The sequence below is a fragment of the Onychomys torridus genome, chromosome X (genome assembly GCF_903995425.1).
Source record: "Onychomys torridus chromosome X, mOncTor1.1, whole genome shotgun sequence".
Taxonomy (NCBI): Eukaryota; Metazoa; Chordata; class Mammalia; order Rodentia; family Cricetidae; genus Onychomys; species Onychomys torridus.
The window spans coordinates 131,854,166-131,871,688 of record NC_050466.1 but is presented as its reverse complement, the minus strand read 5'-3'; the positions used below and the strand labels follow the sequence as shown (position 1 = coordinate 131,871,688).

The following is a 17,523-nucleotide window of genomic DNA, read 5'->3' as shown; positions in this document are numbered from 1 at the left end:
CACACACACACACACACACACACACACACACACACACACACACCACACACACACACACACACACACACACACACACGATGACAATTTTAAAAAAACCTTAGCTGTATCTTAAACGCTTTTCTATTGCTGTGATAAGACACCATGACCAAGGCTAAAGTTTATTTGGGGGCTTATGGTTTCAGAGGGTTAGAGTCTATGATGGCAGAGCCATGGCAGCAGGAACAGTTCCAAGATTACACTTCACACTGGGAATGATGGGAGTCCTTTGAAACCTCAAAGCTCAACCCCAATACATACCTCTTCCAACAAGCCCACACCTAATCCTTTCCAAACAGTTCCATTAACTGGGAACAAATATTCAAACATATGAGCCTATGGGGACCATTCTCATTCAAACCGCCACGAGCTGGGAGAAAAGTGAGCCAAGTTTGTTGAGTCACCAGTGTGAGCTAAGTGAGAAAGCCATTATAAGTTACATTACTCTTTTGCCCTTCCTGGAAAATTGACAATGTCAGGCTCGTGGGAAATGTAAACAAAGTGTACTCCCCTTTTTTCAAAGGGTTAAATAAGACAAAACTCCACTGTGAATTATAAAGAAGCTACTTGGCCAAAATGCTTATTCCTCCCAGGTCAGGACCTTGAAATAAAAACATATGCTCAAAAAGATCCTTGAGTTCATTTTTCTGTTGGCCATCTACTGCTGGGCATGAAGCCTACCCTTAAGAACAGTTTGTTTCCCCAGTGAGATTTCCTTGGAGAAAACTAAATTTTTATGTGCAAGTGTTTATCAATTGGAGATAGCTTCTGGGTTAGGGATAGGGACATGTGTCCACTTTTCCTTTCAGCTCTAGGACCCCTTCTGGTGCAGACCTGTGCATGTTGCCTCATTCTCTGTGAGTTCATATATTAGTTCCCATCTACTGCAGTAAGAAGCTTCTATAATGGTGACTGAATATGGCATTGATCTATGAGTATAGCAGAATGTCATTAGGAGTCATTTTATTGCTATGTTCCTTTAGTAGTATTTGGTTTTATCTTAGATCCCTGGGCTATCTGGTCTCAGGTTCTTGGTCATCCATGCAGTGTCAGGGGTTCCATCTTGTGGAATAGACCCTAGGCCAAATCAGATATTGGTTGGTTACTCCCACAAGCTTTGTACCACCATTGCACTCATGTATCTTGCAGCCAGACATCATCATATATCAAAGGGTTTGTAGCTGGATCAGTGTTTACTTTTCTCCTTTGGTAGCATACAGAGTACCTTCTGGTACCACGAACACTAGCTCATAGGTGTGAAGGCTTTATGTAGGCACCAGCTCTCCCTCATGACCCCTCTTCCCTCTCCCTCTCTACTTGATCCTACCATTCCACTTTCCCCTCATCCATCCCTAACTAACTATTCTATTTCCCTGTTTTAGGGAGATCTCTATCTGTCCCCCCTACTCCCTTACTCTATACTTAACCTCTGTGGCTCTATGGATTGTAGCTTGGTTATCACATGTTTAACAGCAAATATACATATGTAAATGAATATATACTATATTTGTCATTCCTGGTCTGAGTTATACCATTCAAGGTTATTTTTTCTAGTTCCATCCATTTACTTGCGAATTTCATGAGTTCATTTTTCTTAATGGCTGAGTAATATTCCATTGTGTAAATGGACCACATTTCTTTATCCATTCATCTGTTCAGGGACATCTAGTTTATTTCCAGTTTCTGGCTATTATGAATGGAGCAGTATTGTTTCACAATTTCATGTCTGAGCTTTTTATTTCTTTAATTATTTTCCTATTTATATTATTTTTCTCTTGTTTTACCCTACAGATCCTTTGCACATATATTACGGCTTTTAGTTTTTTTGTTTTGGTTTGGTGTGGTTTTTGTTTTTGTTTTGTTTTTTGTTTTTTTGTTTTTTGTTTTTTGGGTTTTTTTTTTTTTTTTTTGGTTTTTCGAGACAGAGTTTTTCTGTGTAGCTTTGTGCCTTTCCTGGATCTCACTCTGTAGCCCAGGCTGGCCTCAAACTCACAGAGATCCGCCTGCCTCTGCCTCCTGAGTGCTGGGATTAAAGGCGTGCGCCACCACCGCCCGGCTTAGTTTTGTGTTTTTATGGGATTCCTAGGTGTGCAAATGAGTGGGTCTCTGCATCTATATCTGTTTCTTGTGCCTTTTCTTGGGCTCTTTTCCTTATGTCTGTTTGCTTTTTTTCCTATTCTGACATGTTCGTTTTATCTTATTATGTTTCATTTTATTATTATCTCTGAGAAGCCTGTTTTCTAATGAGAGACAGAAGGGCAGTGGATCTGGATAGGAAGGGAGATGGAAAGGGACTAGGAATATTAGAGGGCAGTGAAACCATAATCAAGATATATGAAAAATCTATTTTCAATAAAAGAAAAAATGCGCTCAAGTTTCATACATACTTGTTTCATTTCTCCTTAGAATCTCCATTATTCTGTATCTTCCAGTCACATAAGAATGTGAGGCATAGTATTAATTACTCAGAGTGAGGCACACGACATCTTTGTAGTCATAATAAAAACCTGCTGGATGTGCTTGTTTGCTTGATTTAACACAGGTATGCACCTAGTGCAGAAGTTAAGCTTTTTGAGTTGCTAAAATACTTTGGATTATGTGGCCATTTTCATGAGAGCCCAGTTACATTACTTAAAATTTGATATTCAAAATGGGGCTCTATCTTCATGATTGAGGGTCTAGGGGACTGAATCCCATCCTGGAACATGCTCTCCATTGCCTTGTTGTAGAAACCCTCATGTGGAAACACTCCCTGGCTTTGAAACTAACAGAAACCCCAAATCAAAAGTAAATCAGCAATGCAGAGATAAAGGCTCAAAGCAAGCATTGCTGCAACCAGGTAATTTCATGCATGCATTAAGGTAGGGAAATTTGGAAAAATTCAAGTACTGCCTCAATGATTGGGAGGGACATCCTGGAGGTTGATTGAGTGGGAGTGGGATGTGTATTCAAACGAAAATGAATGTGGACTCTCAATACTTAGTTCCAGACTTCTCAAGGAACCTGACCAGAGACAGAGAAGCATTTGGATAGAGTACAGGAAACCTCTGTGTGGAACCAAGCAGGGCTTTTCTGGAGGATCCTTTCATATGGTCTGCACAGACTGTTTAGGAGTGATCTAGTCAAGGGTTTATACTGACTCACCAGTAGTCAAAAAGCACCTCTGTGATCCTTCCTGAGGATTTTCATGACAGTAATGGGAGGAGGTTGAGCCTCTGATTGAGACATCACAAATACAAGATATTGATGGAAAACCAGGCTTCCTCTTTGGATAAAGTGAAAGATAAAAGATCTGCACCAGTAAGGATAAAACCCCTAGATAGTCATCTGGGGTACATGTTCCAGCATTAAGAAGATATACACTGAACAAAAGGAGAAAAGAAACAGCAGATGGTTAAATGTTGTTGTTTGTTTGGATCCAGTACCTCATTTTTTTAATGGAAAATATCTTTCCTTATAATACAGTCTGATCATGGTTTCACCTCCCTTATCTCTTCCCAAATCTTTCCCACCTCCCCACCATCCAATTCCACACCTTCTTTCACCCCTTTCTCTCTTTAGGAAAAAAATTGACCAAAAAAGAAAGAAAAGGCACATGAAATACACACAGAGAAACACACACCAAAACTCGTAAAAACAGAAAATTGAAATATATACTATACAAACAAAAGATAAGGAAGATAATAAATGCCTCCCAAACACCATATAAGGTAAAAATCTCCAAAAAAATAATATCGAGTTTGTTTTGTGTTGGTCATCTACTGCTGGACATGGGGCCTGCCCTTAAGTGTGATTTATATACCCAATGAGACTCTATTGGAGAAAACGAATTGTTTTCCTTTGCAAGTTATTTCAGTTGGAGAAAGCTTCTTGGTTAGGAATGGGAGCTCATGTCCACTTCTCCCTCTCAGGATCCCATCTGGCTTGGACTTGTGCAAGCCCTGTGCATGCTGCCATAGTCTCTGTGAGTTTACATGTGAGTCAGTCATGCCATGTCTGGAAAACACTGTTCAGGACCCCATCCTTAAATCAGTGGTCCGTAGGCCAAAATTTGGGTCCATTGGATATTGGGTGTATCAGCTTCTCATAGAAGTCATTAATGATTAAAATCTCTGTGAGTCAGAAGGTGATAGATTATTTTCTTTGTTGGAGAAAGGGACCAATGAACCCATTTCCTCTGAAATAATGATGACTATTGTCTTAGAGTTTCTATATTACTGTGAAAAGACACCATGACCACGGCAACTCTTATAAAGAAAACATTTCATTGAGGTGGCTTGCTTACAGTTTCAGAGGTCCAGTGTATTATCATCATGGCAAGGAGCATGGTGGCATGCAGGCAGATGTGGTGATGGCTAACATCTTGGCTTGCAGACAACAGGAAGTCGACTAAGACACTGGGCAGTATCTTGAGCATAGGAAACCCCAAGGCCTGCTCCCCAAACTGACACACTTCCTCCAACAAGGCCATACCCACTCCAACAAAGCCACATCTCCTAATATTTCCACTCCCTATATTATGGGGGCCAATTACATTTACACTACCACAACAATGAAGTAAAGTAGAGGAGGAGACCCTACCCTCTCAATGTATTCCCCTTGATCACCTCCCTCCTTCTCATGTGCTGGGAGCCTGGGTCCCTGAACTGCCAGCTCTAACTCTACTTGTGATTTATCCTGCTCATGATCCTTTTCCTGAAGATCTCTTTCTCCCTCCTGTCCTTGAAGTCCTGGCTCCTACTTATCCTTCACTTCTCAGGTTAAGGAAGAAATTTGAACAATGTTAGAAGAATATTCTAAGTTTTTCCTTCCTAACAAGGGACATTTATCAATCAATGTTCCCACTCAAGGAAGTTCCCTTGGGTTAGGGAAGGACAGGATTTTTCAGCACCCTCTCCCTTACCAGTTCAGAGGTTTAAAATTGAAAAAGAGAAGCATAGCCTGTAACAGAAGAAACATATGTGATAGCTGATCAGTTGAATCAATTCTTTGAGCCACAACTTTATACTTGGTCTGTTGCCAATATTCAGTATCTTCTTATCTGGTAAAGAAATGAGGATGATAAGTAGGGCCACTATAACCATTTGGGAAAAAGAGCCTTTCACCTGGGCAGTGTATAAGAACAGCATATAAAAAATTCTCCAGCCAGGAACCTATGAGATATGAGAATGATGCCTATTGAGGCCACATGAGGGATTTTAGAGTCTAATATCTGAAGATTATTGTAGCCTCTCTGATCAAGAAGACAAGTGACTAATTAGAAATGTCCCATAGTCCCCTCAGTCCTGATTAACCTTGGAGATCAAGGGCCAATATATTAGATTAGCTGTCCCCACTTTGACATTTTTATCCTTGCTGTTGTAGGCTTCCAAGACTTGGCTACTAGAGGAGGACTTCAACTTGATCTTAAGAGGGATTAGAAAATCAGAACATAAATAAAGCTCTGAATGTAGAATATCTGAGTAAATTGTACAAGGTATGTGGAAGATGTGACTTAAGAATGATTTATATTTGATGAATAAAGGTTATTAAAATTCCTCATATTATTCTAATCCATTCATGATAACATTTGCAAGAAATGGCTTAAAATAACAAGAATGTAAGTCTAATCAAGTCATTACTTGGTTTTTTATATAAATTTTGTTACACTTTAACCACTGAGGAAAACTGAGTTATAACAAAGTCAAGATTTATTCAAAGCTTTTAAGTTGTTTTATTGAAGCCTTATCTTTGTGTTATACAGAAGTCAAAATTATAAAACTTGTAAAACTGTCCTTCTGAGTGTTGAACTACCAAGCCGTGGAAGCTTACAAAAATGGAGATAAAGGTATCAAATTGGGACAACTGTTCTAATATATTGGCCCTTAATCTCCAAGATCATCCAGGACTGAGGGGACTATGGAATCTTTCTGATTAGTCACTTATTTTCTTGATAAGAGAGGTCACAAAAAATATTCAGATATTGGCTCTAACCAGTGCACATCTTATAAGAAGATGGGGTCATTGGGGATCTAAGGCCATGTGAGGTGCAATACAAAACATCATTGTATAAGGGCCTAAACCATTGATAAAGAAGTCAAAATTATTGGGGATGCGTGACTTGCTGTCCTAGTTAGGATTTGTATTGTTGCAATGAAACACCATGACCAAAAGCAAGTTGGGGAAGAAAGGGTTTACTTTGCTTATATTTCCACATTGTAGTCCATCACTGAAGGAAGCCTGGACAGGAATTTAGACAGAGCTGAAACCTGGAGACAGAAGCTGATATAGAAGCCATGGAGGGGTGCTACTTACTGGTTTCTCAACCTACTTTCTTGTTGTTCTTGTTTTGTTGATGTTGTTTGTTTTGTCTTTTCAAGGCAAGGTTTCTCTGTATAGTCCAGCTGTTTTATAACTCTTTCTATAGACCACACTGGTCTCAAACTCAGAACTCAGAGATCTGCCTGCCTCTGTCTCCTGAGTGCTGGGATTAAAGGCATACACCACCGCTACCCAGCATCAGCCTGCTTTTTTATAGAATCTAAGACACCAGCCCTTGGATGGCACCATGTGCCATGGGCTTGGCCCTCCTGCATCAATCACTAATTTAGAAAATGCCCTACAGCCAGATCTTATGGAGACATTTTCTCAAGTGAAGTTCCCTTTCAGATAACTCTAGCTTGTGTCAAGTTGACATAAAACTAGCCAGCACATGTGCCAAAAGATAAATAAGAAGGCAATGAAAAACAAACAAGAACAAACAAAAACTTTCGATAGGAGGGCCTCATAGGCTGAAATGCTTTCAGAGTAGCTAAGTAGACTTAACAGCAATGCCCAAGGTAGGTCAGTTGAAATATTTATTGGTTATTATGACCACTATATTTGTTTATTTTTCTGTTGCTGTGATAAAATAACATACCCGAAGGCAACTTAGATAAGAAGGAGTTTATTTTTGTTTATGCTTCCAAGGTTATAAGATTCTGTTATAGCAGGGAGGCATTACAGAAAGTTGCAGACATGGTGGTAAGAAGAGGAAGCTGAGAGCTCACATCTTCACATGCAAGCCAGAGGCAGAGAGAATGAACTGGAAGTAGAGCAAGGCTTCATGCTCTCAAAGTGACATATTGCCTCCAACAAGGCCACACCTCCTAAACCTCTCCCAACAGTGATGCCAACTGGGAACCAAGTATTCAAATAATGGAGCCTGTGGGGGATATTTCTCATTTCAACTACCACAACCACTTATTAATTGGGTGGAGGCTTTCCGTTTCCCCTGTAGCTGCAGCTAACCATTTAACAAAGACAATCTTAGAGACAATAGTCCCAAGATTTAGGTTAATAGAAAATATAGACTCAGATAAATCAAGCCATTATTCTAAAAGATCTCATAAAGACATCAAATACTAATCAAAACTATCATACATCTTGGCACCTCCCTCCTCAGGTGAAGTTGAAAGAATGAATCAGACCTTTAAACAAATTAATATTTGATTAAATTGCTTTGTACCAGGCTTTTGCTTATAGCTTTGCTTAGAACCCCTATTGCCCCTTGAAATAACCTAGGACTGTCTCATTAAGGGATGCTATATGGATTGTCATACTTGGGAAGAGGCACTGACCTCCCACCCTGGAAAAAAAGAATAATTCCTCACAAATTATATACTTTGCTTTCTCTTGGGTTAAAAGGCCTTCTCCCCCAGATTCCCACCACTCAAATGTCTAATCCATTCTGTCCTGCATGGGGACTGAACACTGATAAGAAGCTTGGAAGAGAATAAGTTGAAATCAACTAGGGAGGGGTTCTTTCTAGTACTGTTAACAACTGAAACTATGGTTCATGTGGCTTAAAGAGATTGGACACTGTTCTCATTGGTTTTTGCCAACTTGGCACATACTAGAGTCATCTAGGAAGAGAGAACCTCACCTGAGGAATTGCTTTCATTTACCTGTGGGAATGTCTGTGATGCATTTTCTTAATTGCTAATTGATATAAGTGGGCCCAGCTCACATTGGGCAGCATCATCCCTAGGCAGGTATGCCACATCCAGCATGACTCCAGGCATGGACTTGACTGCTATGATAAAGGAATGAAGAAAAGAAAGATGGGTACATGAAGAAACCACAGCACTCTGGAAGCTCAGCATATTTATTATATGGATTTGAAGAGAGAGGAGGGCTTATTGTATTCAGCTGAACAAAGAGGTGGGATTACTGCATAAACAAGGAGAAAGGGTTTATGGTATGCAGCTAGATTAATGTGATAGGTTTAGTGAATCTCTGTAGGAACAGTCTCTGTAGAGGAACAGTGTTCATGTAATAAGTATCTGAGGGGGAAAAGCTATGGGGAACATTTTTGTACACATTGTCAATACTCAACAAAGGCTTTCTCATCAAATAAGGCTTTCCTATCCTTCTGAGCCTGATGCTTTTGAGGTTCTTGACATGTTAGAACCCATGTCAACAGTGCACATTCTCTCAGGACAACACTTAAGACTTCCTCCTCTCCCCACACATGGATCTGGGCTACATAAGAAAATTAGCTGAGCAAGGCAGAGGAATCACACCAGTAAGCAGCACTCTTTCATGGTTTCTGCTTCAATTCCCACTTCCAGGCTCCTACTTAAGTTTCTTCTCTGAGTACCTTCCATGATGGACTGTGATGTGGAAATATAAGCCAAATAAACCCTTTCCTCTCAAAGTTGCTTCTGGTCATGATGTCTCTCAAAACAATATAAAGCAAACTAGAACAGACACATCACACCCAAATAAAAGAAGGCTGCTAACAAAAATGCCCAGGGGAGATATGCAGTCCTCCCACAGAGTCCCTTTGAAATTAAGATTTTAAAAGATTTACTTAGTCTGTTTACTATAGGAGGAAAGTAATGGGAAATTTGGTTATGAATGCTACTCAAACAACCTGTCTGCTAACTGTTCAGTTTGATGCATGTCTAGTCTTGTTTACCCCATGGAGACTTAGAAAACCAGAAATTCCTAAGGGATACAAATAGAAACTTAAGAATAAAGACAGACTATGGAAACTGAAAGTGGGTATGAGGAAATGAATGCATGGCTGAAATGGATTAAATATTATGTCAGAACATTAAATAAGAATGATGGTTACACTTGTGTTGTAGGGAAGCCAGAGGATGGAGATGTCCTTTCCCATTCAGATGGACCTCAGATATCTAAGGATGGAATGCATGGTCTTCCTCTTCCAGGATGAGATGGCCTGGAGGTATCTGTCTTGTCAATTCCTGTACTTTCTGTTTCCAGCCACCAAGAGACTGAGGAAAGGGCCCTCTCCTTTGAATTGTGCATCCTCCTTTAATAGGAACCAATTATACCTCCTATCTTGAAAGGTGGGTGAAGAATTTGGAATTCTTGAGAAATATGTTGGGATGACAGGGCCTCCATGCCTTTGAGGAGATGAACACTGTTTTCTTGCCTGAGCATGGCCAGAGCAGATAGCTGGTGGTATTGTGCTGGACTAGTACTTGAGGTAATACTGGACAATTGGAATGAGACCTGTGCTTTGGTCCAGCTGGCCACCCCTATCACTATTGTCTATTGCCAACCTACCTAAGGTTGACCTCATTGTCTCATTGGGAGCTTCTAATTCCTGGAAGGTCATTTGGCCCTCACATTATATAAATTTCATCAGAGTGCTTAAAGGAGCCCCTAACAAGTTTAAGGAGAGGAATCAAATAACAGCAGAATTTGAGCCAGTGCTATTGTGGTGGTCTACCATAAAAGTACAGACTAAACAAATCATATGTGCCAAAATCAATAACAATTTGTAAATTTCCCCAGGGATGCTATCAAGAGCTTTAGATGTCACCAGTAGAATGGCGTGGGAAAATGGACTATCCCTAGACATGATGTTAACAAAAATGGGGCTCTATGTCATGAAAGCTCATCACTATTGTATTTTCATTCCCAATTATATGGTTCCTGATGGCACCATTGCAAAGGCTTTTTGGGGATTAACTACTCTTCCAATAACTCAGCTCATTTTATTTTATTTATTCAGGAATACATTTATTTAGGAATAAATGATTCTTTTTCTAATCTTATGTATGGAATGATGGTTTGGAAAGTGGAAAAGGGAAATGATATTAGTCTTAGATGTTATGAATACATGTGGAAAATATAAACAAAATATACTTTTTTCTATCAAAGGGTTGAACAAAACAAACCACTAAAAGTTGTAAATTGCAGAATTGTGAATTCCTCCAGGGTTAGCACTTCACGAAATTAAAATATATGCTCAAGTTCATTTCTTCCTAGAAGCTGCACTGTTCTTGTACCAATGATACTGAGCTCTGACCACTCACAATAAGGCACAGGATCCTTTGCAGTAGGAGTAAAAAAACCTATTGGGACCCCTGCCGGGTAGGCTTCCTTGCTTGATTTAGCATGGCCTTCTGCAGAAATAAAACTTTTGACTTTCCAAAATATGTTGGATTGTGTGGTCATTTTCTTGAGACTCCAGATACATTTTCAGCCCTTCTCCTCCTGCCTCCTCACACACACCATTTTACAGCCTTCCAGCATAAAGACACTATCCTATGAGAATACTGACAAAGGTTTTGTTCCTATGTCCCTATGCAAGGGACTCGGATGTCTGCTAGTTCTAGTGGTTATAGATGGAAGCATTTCCCACTGAAACAGAAAGGGCATCAAAAGTAGCTATTGTCTTCATAGAACACTTTTTTTTTTCACTTTGGGCTCCACTAGTCCCTTCAATCTGATAATGTCCTTGCTTTCATTTCCAATATCACTCAGAGCATAAGTGTAGCTCTCAAAATTAAGTATTATCTCCATGCAGCCTATAAGAAATGTACATCATATTTGTATCCACAATAAACTCACTAATTTCCTTAGAGGTAAGGACTGTGTTTTGCATCAACCATTTTTGGTGTCCGATGAGGAGCTCCAAAGACAACCTACTTTAACTGGAGTTGTTACTTGGATTAGCACCAGGTACCCTCATCTGCCCCTTGTAGCCAAACATCTGGCATTACCTTCCCAATTGGTTACAGAGAGTTCTCAAGGGTTCAGACCTTCCTTGAACCATTGGAACAGTATTTTGATCTAAAATAAATTTGCTCAGCCTGTAGATAGATAAATCATCCGTGTACTGAGGGAGGTTACTCCCAGGGAGAAATTTATCAAAGAACACATAGTTTAGTTTCATTTTGTTGCAACAATAAAACGTGACCAAAACCAAACAGAGATTGCTTATCTTATACTTCCAAGTCACAGTCCATCATCAACGGAAGTTAGGGCATGAAGTCAAGCCAGGAATTCAAGGTTGAAACTTGGAGACAAGTACCATGGAGGAACATGGAATGATGCTTGCTGGCTCTCTCTGATATCTTTCCTATACAACTCAGACCCACTTGCTCAGGGATGGTGCCACTCACAGAAGTCTGGGACCACCTGTACTAATTTATAAGATAACCCCTCACAGACATGTCTACAGGACAATCTGATATAGGTAGTTCCTTAATGGAAGCTTTCCTCTCTGATGACTCCAGGTTGGGTCAAGTTGACAAAGTTAACTAAGATAAGTATTTACCTAGAGCATATCCAAAAAGGTGGGGGCTATGACAAAAGCCCTAGCATAACACAATCCAGGAAAGCTATTGAATAAACCGGATGGATGCAAATAGGAATTGAGAATCCAAGTGAGTAGAAATCTAAAAGAAAACATCCTTAATGTCTAATGTGAACGAGGAAGTATTGGAGGGTATCTGCCCCAAGAAAGTGCAGGACTGGAAAACATAGGGTGGATTAGAACCTTAGACCCTGAGCTCTTTTGTAGGATCCATATGCCTTTTAAAAAATTGTTATGGAAGGGGTAGTGTACAAAGAGCTACAGGGACTCAGTAGCTCAGTAACCAGGAGTTAATCAGTGAGCAGCAATAAACCTTCTAATGCCTTGGGACTTTAAGGGTATGGAGACTTCAGGGAAACTGATTAAGGTCCTTAAGAGTAATTGTGATGAAATGGCTGTTAATGAGTGCTCAGGAATAGAGGTATCCTAAAATGTAGGAGGACTATTTTTGGATGATGTAGGGGTCTGTACCAGAGACTGTGGGGACAGTGATGTTTGAGACCCCAGTCAACTCTAGGCCATTACAGGATAGCATTGCAGGACAAGGATTCATAAAAATCATTGGATTATCAAAAAGACTTAAATGGGTCTGAAATTTAGACATGATATCCCTACCTAGGAGAGGAATGGGCAGCTATGCAGGCCCAGAAATAGTGAATGGATATTTGTTTATCATAAATGAAGTTTTATAGTTACTCACAAAGCTTTTATGGTTTGGGAACAAAACAAAGTCATAATCCAAGGCATCTTTCAATGCACTAATGTGAACATTAGGTAGCTGATCTTACATCAAAGATGAGAAACCTCTGCTATAGATTTCATATGTAAATCTGCTGATATTCCTAGCTTCTGAGTTAGTGGTACCTAGTGGCCTTTCAATATGACTCAAAAGGTTTAGTATGATAGTCTTGAGTACTGTTAGGTCAGACAAAGTACATGATTGCTTATTAAAGGAAATATAGACATCTTCAGACCATTGAGACTTGCAATATACTAGGGAGATTCCTTCCACTGATCTGTCAACTTAAACACATTAGGAAAACTTCATGTGGCAGAAATGCTATTATTATTATGACATGGCAAATAAGTCAGCTTTTGCTTTTATCTTTGGAACCAGATGGCAATGTGAGAGATTAATGTGCTCTGATGCTCATTTTTATATATACAAAGTTTATTTATCATTTCCTTCACTGACATAAATTAAAGCCCAAATTTCATAAGACAAATTGATAAGTTGGTAAGGGTTTTTTTTTATTTTAATGAAAGTCCACAATCCAACCAATGAAGTAATGAAACAAAAAAGGCAGAAAAGATAATAGAAGGAGCCATTTGGCCATTTTCTGTCACAGGCCACTTGAGCATTGTTGAGTCCTTGGAAATTTTAGGTAGACATCTCAAAAATCCTTGCTATAACCACAGGGAATTTTGGAATTTTTAAGGTGAAGTAAATTCATTTTCAGATATCAGGAAAGACTTGGATGCTTAAGGGAAATGTGTAAGAAATGAAAATCATACCACTGCATAGAAATAGCATGGCTGCTAGAAATGCCACTCCCATAGCAACCCCAACTTTCTGAATATGTGGGTAAAAGGGCATATGAAAAGATGGTGGAAATGCAATCCCCTCTTTGTTCATGATGGAGAAATAATTGCACAAAACAGCAAGAAAGACAAAGCTACTGGCAATGATGTTCAGAACCGCTGAAAGGCCGAAGGCATTGTAGGTCACATTCAGTTCTTGTCTTCCTGTGTACACATTTCTAAGAGCAAAAATGGTAGCCACTTTTCCAATCAGGCAGAAAATGCTGGTGATCAGCATCAGGTGTTGAGAAACACGAATATCCAAAGGGATGAAGGTGTCATAGTAGCTGTATTGGTGACACATTCTAATATTGCTGGAGTTCTCATAGTGGTAGACGCAGGCTTTCCACACTCCCACAAAGGCCACAGTAGAGTAAGAGATCATGGATTCCTTCAAATACCACACTCGCCACTGTGGGAGGCCCATGGAGGTGAGGCAAAGAATCCATGCTATGGTGGACAAAGCAAAACCTCCTACCTGGTATTTGGAAGTTTTGTTGAATTTCGTCATGATGACAGTGAACACTGGACAACTGCAAAGAAATACAAGACAACATAAGGACAGGGTCCTCAAACCTGGGACACTGTCTGTTAGGAATGATTACTGTGGCATAACAATGACTTCTAACAGTTCCATTCTGGCTCAGACACACAATGAGGTTTGGATACAGATATTCAGCCACAAAGATGATGACCAATTTGTAATACTGGGTGAGTGTCAAGTCCAGCATAACCTATGCATCAAGTTCCAGGCCAGCCAGAGTTTTATAGTGAGACTCTGTACCAAAAAACCCTAATATAGAAAAGTCAATAAATAGCTGGGCAGTGGTGGTGCATGCCTTTAATCACAGCACTTGGGATCTCTGTGAGTTTGAGACCAACCTGGCCTACAAAATGAGTTCCAGGACAGCTAGAACTGTTACACAGAAAAACCCTGTCTTGAAAAATTTTTTTTAAAATAAATAAAAGTCAATAAATGATTAATAAACCATTAATTAATTAATTAATGAGAAAAGTAATAGATAATTAATTGATTATAGTAAACCCATACAGTTTACTGCTCAGTGTACATTACTTTGAAGCAAACTAATTCACTGAGATATTTGTCACATGTCAAAAGACAGGACAATTTGGAGCCTAAGGAAATGTTTACCGAAAAGCAAATCTAAAATGCATAGAGACCAGTAAGCATGGTTTTTGTGCTTTTGCATTATCGTAGTTTTGAATACTTGTTATTTAGATATTTAGTTGTTTTTCTTTCTTTTTTCCTTTTTTAAAAGTTTAATTTAATTTAATTTTAATTTTGAGACAGAGTCTCACCATGTGTAAGGATTTTCTTTAGCTCATTATGATGCTCAGGTTGGTTTCATACTCAAGGAAATTCAGGTATCCCCAATTCCTAAATACTTGGATTATAGGCATGTGCCACCATGTCTGGCTTTCCTTATGTTTTCTATTGTTGTTGTTGTTATTTGAAGTGATATTGTTAGAACTCAGGGACTTTCATGTGCTAGATAAATGGTTGCTATCAACATCTCCCAAAGTATGCTTTCTTTTTTATTTTTTATTATTATATTGTGTTTTAATTTTACACATCACTCATGGGTTCCCCTGTCCTCCACCCTCCCGCCCCCACCCTCATCTTCCCCTCAGCCCCTCCCCTCTATTCCCATCTCCTCCAGGGCCAAGACTCCCCTGGGGATTCATTTAAACCTGGTGGATTCAGTACAGGCAGGTCCAGTCTCCTCCTTACAGGCTGAGCAAAGTGTCCCTGTGTAAGCCCAAGGTTCCAAACAGCCAGATCATGCACTAAGGACAGGTCCCGGTCCCACTGCCTGGATGCCTCCCAAACAGTTCAAGCTATTCAATTGTCTCACTTATCCAGAGGGCCTGATCCAGCTGGGGGCTCCACAGCCTTTGGTTCATAATTCATGTACTTCCATCTGTTTGGCTATTTGTCCCTAAGCTTTTTCCAATCTTGGGCTCAACAATTCATGCTCTTACAGTCCCTCCTCTTTCTCGACAATTGGACACCTGGAGCTCCACCTGGGGCCTGGCTGAGGATCTCTGCATCCACTTCCATCAGTTATTGGATGAGAGTTCCAGCTCGACAGTTAGGGTGTTTGGCCATCTGATCACCAGACTAGGTCAGATCAGGCTTTCTCTCGACCATTGCCAGCAGTCTACAGAGGATGTATCATTGTGGATCCCTAATTATCCGGGAAATGCAAATCAAAATGACTCTGAGATACCACCTTACACCTGTCAGAGTGGTTAAGAAAAAACACAGAAGACAGCTTATGCTGGAGAGGATGTGGAGCAAGGGGAACTCTCCTCCACTGCTGGTGGGAATGCAAGCTTGTACAGCCACTTTGGAAATCAATATGGCACTTCCTTAGAAAACTGGGAATCCATCTCCCCCAAATCCCAGCTGTAGCACTCTTGGGCATATACCCAAGGAATGCTCAATTATACCACAAGGGCATTTGCTCAGCTATGTTCATATCAGCATTGTTTGTAATTGCCAGAACATGGAAACAACCTAGATGCCCTTCAACTGAAGAATGGATAAAGAAAATATGGTACATATACACAATGGAGTACTACTCAGCAGAGAAAAACAATGACATCATGAGGTTTACAGGCAAATGGATGGATCTAGAAAAAATCATCCTGAGTGAGGTAACCCAGACTCAGAAAGACAAACATGGTATGTACTCACTCATAGGAAGATACTAGATGTAAAACAAACATAACTAGACTGCTACACAACTCCAGGGAGGCTATCTAGAAAACGTGACCCTAGGAAAGACACAGGGATCACCCAATGACAGCGAAATGGATGAGATCTACATGAACAACCTGGATGACAGTGGGAGTAATGAAGGGCAATATTTGAGGGAAAGAAAGCTTAGGGGAGCAGGAGATCCCAGCTGGATCAAGAACAGAAAGGGAGAATAAGGAATAACAGACCATGATAAATGATGACCACATGAGAACAGGAATAGGCAAAGTGCTGGAGAGGTCCCCTTACATCCAAAGTATGCTTTCAAAGGATTGATTTTCAGGTACTATCTATAATCATGTCCTTAGTGCCACAGAGGGAAAATGTGAGAAATGAACTGTTAGATGGGATCCAAGAGAAATCGGTTTCCTGAAGCCAATTGTCTTCTACATGAATAGAACGTAACTCCTGGAAACAAATCTCTGAATGCATCTCTATTTTTATCGTCTAAGAAGCAACATTTAGGGGCTGCAAAAATGGCTCAGCAGTTAAGAGCACTTACTACTCTTGTAAAGGACCTGGGTTCAGTTCCCAGAATCCACATGGTAGTTCAAAATTGTCAGTAACTCTAGTTCCAGGGGATCTGATGCCTCTTTTGACCTCCTTGGGCTCCTGGACACACACACACACACATGCACCACAAAATTAAAATAAATAAGTCTTAAAATATTTTAAAAGAAGCATTTATGGGTGAAACTTACTCATTGTTTGGTCCATGGCTCTCATTTCTCCCTTGACTCCTCTGTTCCATCTACCAACGACAGTCTCAGCTTCAGTCAATGTGGAAAGATGTATCAATGCGTGTTTGAGTGGATCCGATGGTGGAGAGATGAAGGTGGTGCTGAAAAATACTCTTGAAGGATACTTCTCCTGACAACCAAAAGGATAAGTCAAAATATGAGAAATAGGGAGAGGAGATGCCACCATGTTCCTGAGACCTGCCCTAGACGAAGAGGTCAAAACACACAATCTAACAACCTTAAAGACTGATAAATGGTAGGTGTGGGTTCAGAAGAATGAAGGATAAATGGGAGAAGACATTCAGTTTAGTCTATGGAGATCACAGGGTTCTGGAGGTTCTAGTGGCAGTATCATAGACAGGAGCACTAAGTGAAAGAATGTGGCATACTGGTTCCTAAAGTCCTATATAATGGCCAATATAATCCTGGCAGGGACCATATTAATAGTTATCATTATTGCTGGGTGGTGGTGGCGCACACATTTAGTCCCAGCACTCAAGAGGCAGAGGCAGGCATATCACTGTGAGTTCAAGGCTAGCCTGGTCTACAGAGTGAGTTTCAGGACATCCAAGGCTACACTGAGAAACCCTATCTCAAACGCCCCCAAAAATTATCCTTATCTTTGAATGGATAGTCCTGAACAAACTATTTTTTTTGGCAGAGGAGATTGAAGCTATGGTATTACACATATTAGGCAAGCACTCTGGCTGTCTTCGAACTTTCTTGTAGACCAAGCTGGGCTTGAACTCACAGAGATCCACTGGACTCTGCCTCCCAAGTGC

The 17,523-nt window shown here is 40.1% G+C and overlaps 1 protein-coding gene across 1 annotated transcript; it reads right to left on the bottom strand.

Moving 5' to 3' along the window:
- Positions 1-12,856: 12,856 nt before the first annotated feature.
- On the bottom strand, positions 12,857-16,854 carry LOC118574531 (claudin-34-like). Its single transcript, XM_036175478.1, has 2 exons — positions 16,703-16,854; positions 12,857-13,749 (listed from the first exon to the last, which is right to left on the bottom strand). The coding sequence occupies exons 1-2, from the start codon at positions 16,750-16,752 to the stop codon at positions 13,092-13,094; spliced, it is 708 nt and encodes a 235-aa protein (XP_036031371.1). The 5' UTR covers positions 16,753-16,854; the 3' UTR covers positions 12,857-13,091.
- Between the last annotated feature and the right edge of the window lie 669 nt (positions 16,855-17,523).